The sequence below is a fragment of the Heliangelus exortis genome, chromosome 7, assembly GCF_036169615.1.
Source record: "Heliangelus exortis chromosome 7, bHelExo1.hap1, whole genome shotgun sequence".
NCBI lineage: Eukaryota > Metazoa > Chordata > Aves > Apodiformes > Trochilidae > Heliangelus > Heliangelus exortis.
The window spans coordinates 31,101,490-31,114,556 of record NC_092428.1 but is presented as its reverse complement, the minus strand read 5'-3'; the positions used below and the strand labels follow the sequence as shown (position 1 = coordinate 31,114,556).

The 13,067-nt window shown below is 41.8% G+C and overlaps 2 protein-coding genes across 3 annotated transcripts in view; one reads left to right on the top strand and one right to left on the bottom strand.

The window, feature by feature from the left end:
• IKZF5 (IKAROS family zinc finger 5) overlaps nucleotides 1-9,537 on the top strand; it is a 14,495-nt gene extending 4,958 nt beyond the window's left edge. For both annotated transcript variants that reach the window (XM_071749637.1, XM_071749638.1), the window contains one exon: nucleotides 4,341-9,537. In XM_071749637.1, the coding sequence (XP_071605738.1) occupies nucleotides 4,341-5,284 (944 nt within the window). In that variant the 3' untranslated portion in view covers nucleotides 5,285-9,537. The remainder of the gene's footprint in view (nucleotides 1-4,340) is intronic.
• PSTK (phosphoseryl-tRNA kinase) lies at nucleotides 6,700-13,067 on the bottom strand. Its single transcript, XM_071749639.1, is given in 7 exon segments — nucleotides 6,700-10,610; nucleotides 10,699-10,792; nucleotides 11,267-11,342; nucleotides 11,753-11,951; nucleotides 12,337-12,604; nucleotides 12,760-12,972; nucleotides 12,975-13,067. Coding segments are annotated over 7 exon segments (1,134 nt in total). The 5' UTR covers nucleotides 13,053-13,067; the 3' UTR covers nucleotides 6,700-10,404.

Below are 13,067 nucleotides of genomic sequence, written 5' to 3'. Positions count from 1 at the left end.
GAGAATTAAAATGTGAGAACATATCAAGCAAGTGATAAGACAACAGTAATGAATAGAAAAATTACTGTGTCTTAAGAGCATCTGCTGCTGTTGGGGTTATAAAGTTGAAAAGCAAAACTTGCAGTGAAGGTTGGAATATCCTGAACTCTTAATGAAGTCAGCTCTGACTTGCCAAATGTGAGAAGACAAATGAAAGGTCCTTGTGAAGTCTGACTGTGGTACCTGCCAAGTCTGTTTGACTGATGCAGGAGATTTTATGTCTGCTGACTGGAATTGTAAGGAAAAAAAAATTCTTATGCAAAGAATGGAAGTTTTTACAGTTTTACAGTCTGGTATGGACTGTCCCAAAACTTTGAAGTGTGTAATTTCAGTGCTCTTGCATAGGTGGCATTTTGGGATTCACTTTATAGGAAACATGTTGCAACTTGGATGTAATTGTATGGTTTCTGTTGGTCAGATTCTCACTGCTGTGAACCAGTGCTTCTACAGTAACTCTCAGGATGTTTTTTGGGCCAGGCATTATTCTCTGTGTTGCCCCACACTGTTGGTTTGTGTTCACAAGGTGTAAAGGAAAAGAAAATGGCAACCTCAAACCCCATAGAGTTACAAGGTTCAGACTCTGAAGATCTTGTAAATTCTCTTGTGCTCCTCTGAGCTACCTCTGTGTGTAGCTGTTGCTGTTTTCAGATTCCTAGTGGAAATTCTGTGTAGGTTCAGTAGTGGCTAAAAGACTGTGGCTTCTGCACCTGCATTTGGGCACAGAGTTAATGCCATGGTTTGCTGCAAAGCAGAGGTGTATTTTGGAGCATTTTTGGTCTAGTTTTTCATAAAGCAAAGCTACAGCTTCACCTACCATTTGCCTCATGGTATGTGGAGAGCAAGAGTTTTTTTCTTTTAACAGCTTTACTTTGTGCAGCTCTGTTTCTGGGCTCATGAAATGAGAGCTGTGTAGCAGGAGAAACTGCACTGCAGACATACAGCTCCCTGTAGCACTTTAGGATGACTTTTAAATGGTACTTAAAGACACAGAAGTAACATCAGCTTGAAAGGTTCATTGTATTTTCAGGAGCACATAGCTATTGCCATCTAAAAACTTGTATCCCCAGGCCCCCTGTTCTTACTGGCCAGTAGTCAACAGGAGCAGATGGCCTGCTAGAGCTGTGTCAGGAAACAAATTGCTCCTGGAAGGTGTTGGTATCATGTGTTTCCTGGTTGTTGGAGATTTTTTGATGGCTTTGGTGTGTGTGAAGTTTCTCTAACAGAATGACTGAAATAATGCATTAATACTTATTACCAAATGTCATAAATTTTAGCCATACTAGAGGGCAAAAAAAATAAATCTTCCTTAAGTGTAGATGAGAATATTGATAAAGTGTCAGCATTCCTTTTCTTATTCTAGGAAGTTGCCTGCCTTTTTTATACTCTCTGATCTTGGGTTACCATTCTTCCCTGTTTTCAGAATGCTTTCTTGTCCTGCAGCTACCTCAGGCAGTAAAGCTTACTAAGTAAAGGCAGCAAAACAACCCCTGCAGATGATGACTGTTTCAGCACAGTTGCAGTGAAGTACATTAAAAAGCAGGAAAGACTCCAACCAAAAACTGGGATGCTGAGAAAATAAAAAAAAATCTGACTTGGTAGTCATTATTCAGAAGAAAACATTCCATGAGATACAAAATTTTGGGGTTTATAATGCCTTGACTGCTGTTTTGAGTTGTTTCTCCTGGCTGTAGTGTTGGATATTATTAGTATTCCACCAGAAGGGAGCTTTACACATGGGATGACTTCTGTCTCAGTGCTGCTGCAGGTGTTTCTGATATCAGAGGGTCAGTGCATGACACATATGAGCAAAAAAACTTGAACAGAAGTGCTGGGAAGAGGCAGCCAAATGCATGCATCACTCTACTGCAAAAAATCCTGTGGCCTGAATTAGTTCAGTTTCAGAAAGCTGGTTAGCAGTGAGAGGGGGGTACAGAGAGGGTCTCTGCCTGTCAAAATGCTTCAAGAGTTTGGACACACCTTCACTGTGAGCTCTTTATGGCCAGATTATTGCTTCAGATGTGTCTGATGCCTGATGAAGAATCAGTGACTGTACAATAATGAGAGTTCCATGAAGTCTCTTCAGTTTTGCAATATAGAGACAAGAATTTCAGGCTGCCATGGCTTTTTTGTTTTCCTGCAGTATTTCTTCTTTTACAAGATATTTAACACTTTAATTAAATGGTACTTTAATACCACACTGTGCTGTCCTGATGGCAGCACCATTTTTGCTATTACTTTAGTGGCTCTTCAGAAAGCCCCACTGAGTTTCTTTGCACAGAGACAGGGGACTCCAAGGAAAGGTTTGGTTTTGGGTTAGGTTTTTTTAGTTTGGTTTGATTGGTTTATTTTATTTTTACTTATTTCTTCTTTGGTTTGTTTTTCTTGGGTTTGTCTTTTTTTTTTTTTTTTTTGTTTTGTTTTGTTTTGTTTTGTTTTGTTTTGTTTTTGGTTTTGTTTTTTTTTTACTTAAGGGCAAGGAGGTCCAAGACCTGAGTGTTGTTTTGCTCACAAGCATGGTGGGGGAGCCTGGTAAAGGGCCAAGAGATGGATTGTCTGGACTTCGAGGGCTTAGAGTGCCTGAATCAGCATTAAAATTAGGGAAGTGATAGCTGACTGGTAGCCTCAGAGCAATGTCAGTAAACAGAGAATGCATCCTGGGTAACATGCAAGTGCAGCAAGGTATCTGCCAAAGTAATTACTCAGGCATGACCATGCAACCATTATTAAGTGTGACTTAGAGTAGAATTAACTCCATGCTGAGTCTGACAGCAGCATAATTAGTAGCTCACCAGCTGTATTGTATTCAGGGTGTGCAGCATGGGATGCAAATCTTCATCTCTGTGTAACCAGTTGGGAATTACAGAAACCCATGCAGGCTGACAAGTTGTGAATGCAGTGAGTTTGGCAGCCTTTTTACACCACTGCTGGTGTCAAATCTCCCAATCTTTATCCACACCCCCACACATATATGTGCATGTGAATACATACACATGCTTAGGGAGGAATCACCAAGTTGTAATTGGTGCAAATATTAGCTACTTATAGGTGGCACAGAAATTGCTGTCTGTCTTCTTGAAGAGCCAGTTAGGTAGGAAAAAAAAATAAATCCTCCACTCTGTATCCTGGGTTGTGATTCCAAGCCGTCAGCTGCTAAACATGGGAAGGGCTTTCTGCATCCATCATGTGCCATCTTATGGGGTCTGCCCCATGCTTGCAGTGTGATCTGCATTCAGGTATCTGGCTTTTAAAGTTGTTTTAGATGGATTTTGAAAGCCACGAAACAGCTGGGTTGCCCTGTATTTCAAATAGCAGAGAAGGCTTCAAAGAAAATGTGAAGGCTGAAGAGAAGGAGCCCACTCACATTTTTTAGGAGCTTGCTGTGCTGTGTCACAAAAGGATCAGTTGCACAACAGTGATACAGAAACTGACCTGGCATTTTAGATAGGAAAATAAGATAATGCTTCATTTCAGCACCTGAACATGCATGAAATCTTTCTGGCATTTCTGACATTGCTGTCTTGGATCTAAAAACATCTGAAAGGAAATTCAGAAGTCTCAAATATTTATATTCCAAATATGTTGGCCTGTAATTATGTTTCAAAGTTTTCTAAGAACTTTTAAAAGTGTTAATGCAAATATCTAAGTATCATTTAAGAGAAGAGTGAAGTTCTGCATGTCAGGAGGGAGGGTGTCTGGTACTATCAGGTCTGAGAGAGCACACAGCTCCCCAGGGATTAGCTGCCTTTTATTTTCTCTAGTAACTCTTCAACTACTGGATCCTCTTTTAAAACTGAGTTCTTGAGTGGATGCACATGTCCATGGGTTATTTAGGTAAGAGCTCCAGGATATTTAAAAGTAAGATTGCTTGAAGATACTGAAAGGATACCCTCCCTCAAGGTTTAAAGACAGTTACCACTAAGAATAATCACATTTGTGGTGTGCAGACAATTCCTGTAGCCAGCTGCTGATGTCCTGGGTGGGTGAGGTGGAGCTTGAATCCCTCCAGGAGCACCACACAGATGTCAAGTCCTTGACATCCCTGGTGTAATTCCTAGTCAGGTGATCTCTTATACCCTAATTCTGCTCAGGCTTTTTTGTTATACTTCTTACCACTTGGGTGAGGCAGAGATGTCTGAATGTGCTTTTCCACCAAGCAGGCAGCTAAGCACAAGATGAGCAGCAGCTGAAGCTGAACTGTTTGCTTAGCAGCTCCCTGCTCTGTGAAGAACTTTTTTTTTTGGTTGGTTGGTTTTTTTTACACTCTCCGAGGTGCTGTGGTTTAATCTCTTTTAATTTTCCAGGTGAGAAGCCACACAGATGCCACTTGTGTCCCTTTGCTTCAGCTTATGAACGTCACCTGGAAGCTCACATGAGGTCACACACTGGTGAAAAACCCTACAAGTGTGAACTGTGCTCCTTTCGCTGCAGTGACAGGAGCAACCTGTCCCACCACCGCCGGCGCAAACACAAAATGGTGCCTATCAAGAGCACGAGGTCTTCCCTGAGCAGCAAGAAGATGTGGGGGGTTCTGCAGAAGAAGACCAGCAATTTGGGGTACAGCAGGAGAGCGTTAATTAATTTGAGTCCACCTTCCATGGTGGTTCAGAAACCAGACTACCTTAACGATTTCACTCATGAAATCCCAAACATCCAGACTGAGGCGTATGACAGCATGACCAAACCAGCCCAGAGCAGTGGGTTACCAAGAGATCCACAAGACCTTATGGTAGATAATCCTTTAAACCAGCTCTCTACCTTAGCTGGACAATTATCTAGCTTGCCACCCGAAAACCAAAATCCAGCCTCTCCTGACGTTGTTTCCTGTCAAGATGAAAAGCCTTTCATGATGCAGCAGCCTGCTGCACCCGCAGTGGTCTCAGCTGTGTCAGCAAATATTCCTCAGAGTTCATCTCCAACCAGCCCTGATCCTCGGCCTACACACAATCAAAGGAACTACAGCCCTGTGGCAGGGCCCAGCAGTGATCGCAGTGCCCACACCAGTACTCCCAGTATAAGTAACAGTCAGCCCAGTACTCCAGCTCCAACCCTTCCCGTTCAGGACCCTCAGCTTCTGCATCACTGCCAGCACTGTGACATGTACTTTGCAGACAATATCCTTTATACTATTCACATGGGATGTCATGGATTTGAAAATCCTTTCCAGTGCAACATATGTGGGTGCAAGTGTAAAAACAAGTATGACTTTGCCTGCCATTTTGCAAGAGGCCAACATAATCAGCATTGACTGAGAACACACTTTAATTTAGGGTTTTTTTTTTTAACATATGACAGTATATTTTTCATACTTGCTGAAGGAAAGCTTGCACATTCCCACAAGGAATATTCACATTAATCATTGTAACAAAGGAGGTAAATTTATTTCTTTCTGTGTTGCCGTAAAACTTGCCAGAGAAATTTTGTATAAGATGTGGATGTGGTTTTCTATGTAGCCTTTCAAAAAAGCTGAGAGTGCTTAAGGGACTGGAATGCATTTTCATGGTTTGGTTGCTAAACCTAAGTTGCTTGCACTCAATCCCAATAAACATTCTACAAATGCAGAAGCAGAGCATGTTTCCTGAAACACAGGATGCAGTTATTGGGCTGTGTACTGGGCAAGACAAAATATATTAACCATGAAATAGAAAAGGGTCATGCAATGACAGATGTGGTTACTTTGGAGGTGTATTTATTGTTAAAAAATTAGCTACTGCAAACTGGAAAAGCAAAGAGAAGCAACTTTCAGGTACAAATTCACATTGATGTAAAACTTGCTTTAATCTGATGAAGGTTAATGATAAGGTTTTGTTTAGTATAGTCTAAACTCTTCATGCTAGGACTCAAACACTGACTTAAATTTTAAAACTCATCATAAAATGAGAGGTTATTGTGAATGAAACTGGTAGGAAGGGTTAAAATCTTGTCATTTGCTAGTTATTCAAAAGAAGAAGTAATTTTTGAAAGAGTCATAATAAGGAGCTTGTAGAACTAATATATACTCCGGGAGATTTTTAACTGCCTTAAACTAATTTGTACAGGTATTTAAGATTTGCACACTTAGACTTCTGTCTTGCTGATAGAAGTTCTAATAGAAACAAACAAGAGGTTTACAAATCAAGATTTGTTCAGTTTTATCTCGGGCCAAGCTACAGCTGATAGGTTGCCTGTATGTTTTAAAGTTGAGTAATCTAGTTTATTTTAAACTTCACTTAAGTTATGTGTATTGTCCTCTCCCCCAGATTTGTTGTCCTTTTGGTGTGCTAGAAAGAAGGGGAAGGGCTTCTGGGTTTTATGAACTGCTCTTGTAGTAGACAAAGGTTGTGCCTGCATTTGAGATGGTGGTTACTAATTGTAGGTGGCAAATGGTAACTGAAGATGTACCTGAAGTCCGTTGCACATGTTTGGTTTTTTTTTATACTGTACATCTTACTCTAGGAGCACCTAGGCTAACAGTCAGGCACTTTAATATAAACCTAAATAAAACATCCTAGCAAAACTATTAAAAGCTCCTGATATGCTCTCCAGGAATTTGTAGCATTTCAGAAAAATGAAGAACTGTTACTTTTCCCATATTTAGATGTGCACTTTTACCTGAGTTTGTCTTGCTTTGAGACAAATTGAATTTCCCCATCTATACTCCCCTTTTTCTTTCAGCAAAATATGGCAGCAAATTCGTTTTGTTAAAATCAGGAAGATTTTATTAATGTTCTGCAAACTCAGATGTTGGAATTTGAGTAGTAAATGTTTGGCTTATTCAAATTTGTATTGTGGTAGGAACTAAAAAAACCCAAAGACAGTGGAAAAACTTCATTATTTCAGTGTAGGAAACCCATCATTTAGATAATTACAGCTTTCTAAGTAATTCTGGCTTTCATGAATTAGGAATTTGTGGACTAAGTACATTTCTCTCTGCCTGGCTTAACTACTGTTGAGTTTTCTGTGCTTAAGTAATGAGTTCAAGGAACTGGATTCTGGGCTGCACATAATCTGGTAGAAAGGTCAAAAATACACCACTGAGGTATTTGCAGTGTAGTGGAGAGGGATGCTAACACACTATCTCTCCTAAAAATGTTTGTGGTTTCAGGCATGCTTGAAAATCCATTTCTTTGGATTTATAAAATAGAATGTAATTTCCATTTTTCACAATGACACTTTTTATAATTTGAAAAAAATTCTCTGTTGCTTGATACTTTTAAAATTTCCTTTATAAGCAAAACTGTTCTTTATTTTAAGGACTAGAAGTTGACTGAACTGGAATCCAGTTGGCAGTTACTGCTCCTGTACAGGTTTTGTAACATGATGCTTCCAGTAAAAGACTAATGTAGAAATGATACCTCTCTTTTGATACTGACACATCTTAAAATCTAAATTTGGCTAAAACATGATATTGGAACACGAGATGTTACTGTTGAAGGACATCACAATTTGTCATTTATAGAGGGAATTTTCTTTGCCTTTTGATAGCTGATGGAAACTTCTCTTCCTAGCAGCTCCAAGGCAAACTCTGACATGGTGATGCTCCAGGGAACACCTTCCCATGCCCATCACAACATCCAGGCTCTCCTTGGTTTACAGCTCCAGCCTTTCTCCTCCTTGGTATCAGGAGGGAGATGAACTCCCCTGTGCAGGAATGTTTGGGATTTTGTCTTTCCCATTCCCTACTTACATGGCTTCTGATCCATGGGGAGTTTCATTGGCAGTGCCTGTAAATGTTAAGAGACTTCTTTTTGGGTAGGTTATTGATTTGATGGGTTAGAAAAATGACTTCTGAACCATGATGCCCCTGAAAGGAATTTTAGGTAGGAAAATGGAAAGGAATTTTAAGGAGAATAAGGTCACCAATAGAGAGGTTTCTGGGGGCAAGAGGAAGCCTGCATGGCCTTACTGTGAAAAGGAGCCCTCATTTAGGAGGGGATCCTCTGTCACAGAGGAGCATTTGTTCTTCATAATAAAACTCAGTGTGGAAAAAAATCCCCTTAGCTCCAAATGATGCAAATTGCAGCTTGGGCATATTTTAATACTGCTGGCTTAATACTATTGTTTCTGTGTCAAAGTACCCAAGGAAAATAAAATTAGCTCCAATATCTGTGAGTGGAAAAAAAAAATTAAACGCTTTCATGAAATGAAAGTGATAAAATTTTTTAAAAAAATCTTTTCCTGTCTTGCCTCGTGCAGGCTGTGGTTTGCAGGGGGTCCTTGGGCAGCCTCAGGCTTTGGTGTTCATCCCTTAACTCTGCAACCAGAGCTGAGGGGGAACCCCCTGACCTTTTCCTTCACAGCATGGCACCCCTCAGGACTGGAATCCTTAAATTTTTTTCAACATAATATTGTGTCTTCAGTTGTGCCAAACAGTACCCTGACTGAGTCTGTTTCCTTGTGTCTACCAAGTGGGTTTGGCAGGTGTTTTCATGCTGTTTTTTTATACTTTTGTATGAAAAGTAAGAGAGAGTAAGACCAGAATTAGGACTGGAAAATTATTTCAGAGCATGATCCTGACTATTCCCATGCACAGGAAAGCCTTAGAGTGAACGAGGGACTGAGCCCTGGGTTAGGGCTGTTCATACTGAGTTCCCCATGTGCTGCCCTACACCAATTATTTGCTGTTTGGTTGGTTTGTTTGTTTGTTTTAAACCCAGATCCTTATATTCTAAGGTGATGAGTAGCATTTTAGCTTCTTTTAACAGGGAAGGTCAGGAATGAGATTAAATTTTTCCATAGCTTAACTCTGTTAAGTTGTGTAGTTCCAAGATGTTAACTTTGTGGGGTTTTTTGGTTTTATTTTAATAGATTATTTGTAGACATTTTAACATGCTCTACTTATAGTACACTTAATAGATTTTATTTTCAAACTGAATATTCCAATGAGCATACAAATATGAGACTGGAGATATTACTAATTATCTCAATATTTAAACCAACAGGGAAGCAGCTAATTGGGAATAAGAGTTGTTTTTTTCCACAGATAAAATATTTAGATTATGAGGATTTTGACATAAAGCCTTGATTGGTATTTAAAGTAAAACTGTGCTGGAAGCCACGTTCCACTAGTGCTGCCTGGAAAAATGTTTTGTTGCTATTTGTTTTGTTCCAGAATGTTTGGGAGGTTTGCTTGATTGTTTTTTTTTCTTTTTGACAAAGGGAATGTAATTTAGAAGTCTTCACTGGCAAGTTTTCTGTTAATTTTAAGCTTCTTTGAAAATCTACAGCAAATGGGTGTTCTGGTGCAGGAAATCTATTCCCTCCTGAAGCATTTTTCATTGAGCAATCTTTGTGTATGTGCTTAGAAGTACTTGCTCTGTTAATAATATGTATTTCAGTGTAAAGAGCATATTTTGTATGCAAAAAAAAAAATTAAGCCTGTTAGAGTTGTAAAATAAATTTTATTGTGTAGTGAATGTTTTCCAATGAAAAGGTTAATTCTGAAATAACTATATCTAGTGTAGTTCATGTTGTGAAGCTTTGCTTTTGTAAGATATGAATAAAATAACACTTTCTAATTAAGTCCCATGTTAATTCTTAATTGCATCTGCTTCAACAGGTGGAACTGGTGAACTGTGGCAGGAAGGTAACCTTACCTTCTGGGTAAGCAAGGAGCAGTGCATTTATTTATGTTTCAGTCTGTTTGATGTGAAAATGCTGTGAAATTTCAGAGCTGAACCAGGACACTCACTCCTTTTCACTGTTAATCTTGCACACTTGGTCATCTTTCAGCTTTATTTCCTCACACTCATCTTTCCTTCTCAAGAGCACTTCTACATCTGAAATCAGAGGTTTTGTTCCAGTGAGTTGGTTGTTCCTTCTTATGGAATTTCTATGATTGTTATTGGAAATTTTGAAGGTGGCCCCAAATTTTAAGTTCCTTTGGATGTCCAAGTTAATCCTACATGTGTGGGTACGTGCATGCAGCTCTCAAGTTTCTGGTTTTTTTGCCATTTCTGTCAAGGAAACAGACAGAGAAGCTAAGAGCCATCCATCTCACTTCTTGTTTTTGTACCTTCCCAGGTATGTCCAGTTTTCTCTAGAAACACTCATTTTTCTGGCAGAGCAGGACAGGGCACCCTCCATGGTGCTCTTCAAAACCTCTGCTAGAAGAGGCTCCGAGAAAGCTGATCCAGGTTGAAGTTAGTCCTGCTGTAAGCAGGAAAACAGCACAAGAGGACTTTTAGGTGTTCCTTTTTTTCTGTGATTCTGTGAAATTCAAATAAAGGATGATTTGCTGTTGGCTTCATCTTCACAGTCAGAATCTGCTGGAATATTTCTCTTCCAAAACTCGGGGAGAGGACTCAGAGAAGGCACAAGCCTCCAGAGATAGCAGCTGTGTTTCTCAGCTCTTTTTAAACACACTGAACTCTTAAAAACATTCTGTGCTTATTTTAAAACATATTTATTAACTACATTGGCTACCTCCTGTTGGAATGATGAAATCACACTTGTGGGAAGGTCAGGACATTGATTTTGTGTGTTCATTTGGGTTTTCAAATTAGTTCCTTGCCGCAGGCCTTCCAAAAACTCTGCTTTGAGTTTGCTGAGCTCTTCTGCCAGGCTCTTCATCTCACTTGGAAGCACGTTTTTGCCTAAAAGAAAATGAAGGTTAAACTCTTCAGGAATTGCAGAGGTTTAGTCTTGGGCTGTCAGTGATCACCCAGAACATCCTCCCCTTACCTTTTGCATCCTTCATTGCCTGAGAGATGAGGCGCCTGCAGCTCTGATCAGCCTGATGGACAGCACTGGCTGCACAGAGCACTCTGTCTGCTTCCTGCCCAGGGTGACCAACAGAAAGGAAAAAATACACATCCCAGGAGGTCAGGCTGGATTCAGACTGTCTCTCAAAACAAGTAACCCCTCTAGGTATGGCTGGCACACTGCACACCTTTGAGGTAGAGAAGAGGTCGTGGTGCCTGAGTGACTGCCAGAGGGGTGTGGGTGATGGTGAGAAGCAAACATTATTTTCATTATTTTCCTCAGGGGGATGGGACAGCTCCAAAAATCTTTTTACTACTCTGAACCTCTAACAGTGTTCTTAAAGGTAATCCAGTAGTTAATTCAGTAAGGTTACAAGTAGCCATTTTGAGTAGGGCTTATCTCCTGTGTATGTTTTTGCAATCAAGAAATGAGGTAAATTTTTCAATTTCTGACATCGAGGTGCTCTGCAGCCAGCTCAGGAATAAGTCACTCACTCACCCATCCCACCCTCTGAAAGAGCAGTGGCTGTGAAGACAGGCAGTCTTACCTTTTGCTCAGTGTTTTCCTCATTTTGCTGCACTGGATTTTCCAAAGCAGTGGCCAGCAAACTAATTATTTGCTCACTAAGAAAACAAACAAAAGAGTAAACCACATCCATTTTGTAAAGACACCTCATCACAGGGAAAAAGAAGCAAGAGTGCAGTTAAGTTTAGGAAGCAATCAATGAAATAATCTTTATACAGCCAGTTACGTGGAAAACAATTACAGCTAAAACTACAGCCAATTACTTCCAGCCTTAATGTTTCAGGCAATTTACATAAATTTTCCACATGACTTGAGAAGTGCTGTTAATTTTGAGGTTAACTCTGCCACGAATGGTGGGTGTGAGTTCCTATCATCTGGCATCTATTTTGTGCCATTGACTGGTTTCCCAAAATCACCATATGGAATACTTCTTACATCCTGCTTACACAAACTAAAAATCTTCTTCCCACCCATCTGTGAAAACCCTCGTGTCAACACAGTAACCTACTCATTCTCTGACGTGCAATCAAAATTTTTCAGAATGAGGCTGTGCTGTTCCCAAGTGTTTTTCTGGAGATCAGGCATTTCTATTTTTGTTGCCATTAAAGATATTGTCTGGTCAGGTACTGGGTGACTTCTTAGACGATTTCTCTGCAAGCAGCATTCGAGTGGACACTCTAAAAATAACTGGCAGAAGCTCAAGGAATCTAAAAGGAAATAAAACAATTGAGGCTTTAAACTGTTGAAGTAAGAAATTCTGAGTGCAACGTGAATGGGAAAAGCTTTACAGGAACGAGGTACTTCTACACTAGTTCTGAGCCTGAAAAGAATGCAGAAGTAAAATTGAACACAATTTTTACCTCTGAGGCTGTTAAAGTGTAATTTCAGGGATTAGCATAGGTAAAAAAGGCTTTAAGTGACCTCACTGCTTCTAATAATACAGTAATAAAGTGATGCTGATGCTTACTATATTACAGGGTTCTAGCAACTAAGAAATGTTCCACAAGAGCACAGAAAGGAAGGCAGTTCAAGTGCTCTCAACTTCCTGCAAAGCTTCTACCGTCCTCATGCATAGGAACAGAGAGTAATTACACTTGCGAGCCAGCTGGTACACCTCATATCTCATGCTCTGGTAATAGAAATTGTCGTCCAAGATGAGGAAGAGCGGCCCAGGCCCAGCTCCGGCCGCCCTTTCCGCGGAGATCAGCAGCCCCTGCCCGCGGCAGCAGCCTAAGACGCGCTCCCAGACGGACCGGTCGGCAGTGGCGGGGGGTGACAGCGGGTCCCCGGTGACCAGCGCCCGCAGGACACATTCCAGGCACTGCAGCAGGTCGCGCCGGTTCTGCTTCCAGCAGGAGAACTGCGGGGGGAAGCGGAGGAAAACCGAGGGAAGCGTGGAAGCCCTCGCCGCCCCCAGGGCCCCGCCATGGCGGACCCGCCGCGTTGCCTGGCAACGGCCACCAGGCCGCTGACCAATGAGAAGGCGAGGGCGGGGCAAGCGGGGAAGGCACTGACCAATGGGGACGGCCCCGGAGGCCCCGCCCCGGTGTCGCGCGGGCCGCAGGCTTCGGGCGGGAGGAGCCGGTCCCAGCTGAGGAGAGCGCAGGCCCAGCCCGGGCGCTGCGGCAGCCGCCGGGTCAGACCGCCGGCCAGGGTGGATTTGCCGGCGGCCGGCAGCCCACAGAGGAGGCACAGCCCCACCCGGGCGCGCCCGCCGCCTCCCGATGCCTCCCCCGTCGCCGCCAGCGCGGTTCGGAACGCGCAGCAGCCGCGGCTGCCGCCTCCGCTGTGGATGCTGTGGTGCGCATGCGCGGGGCCGGCCC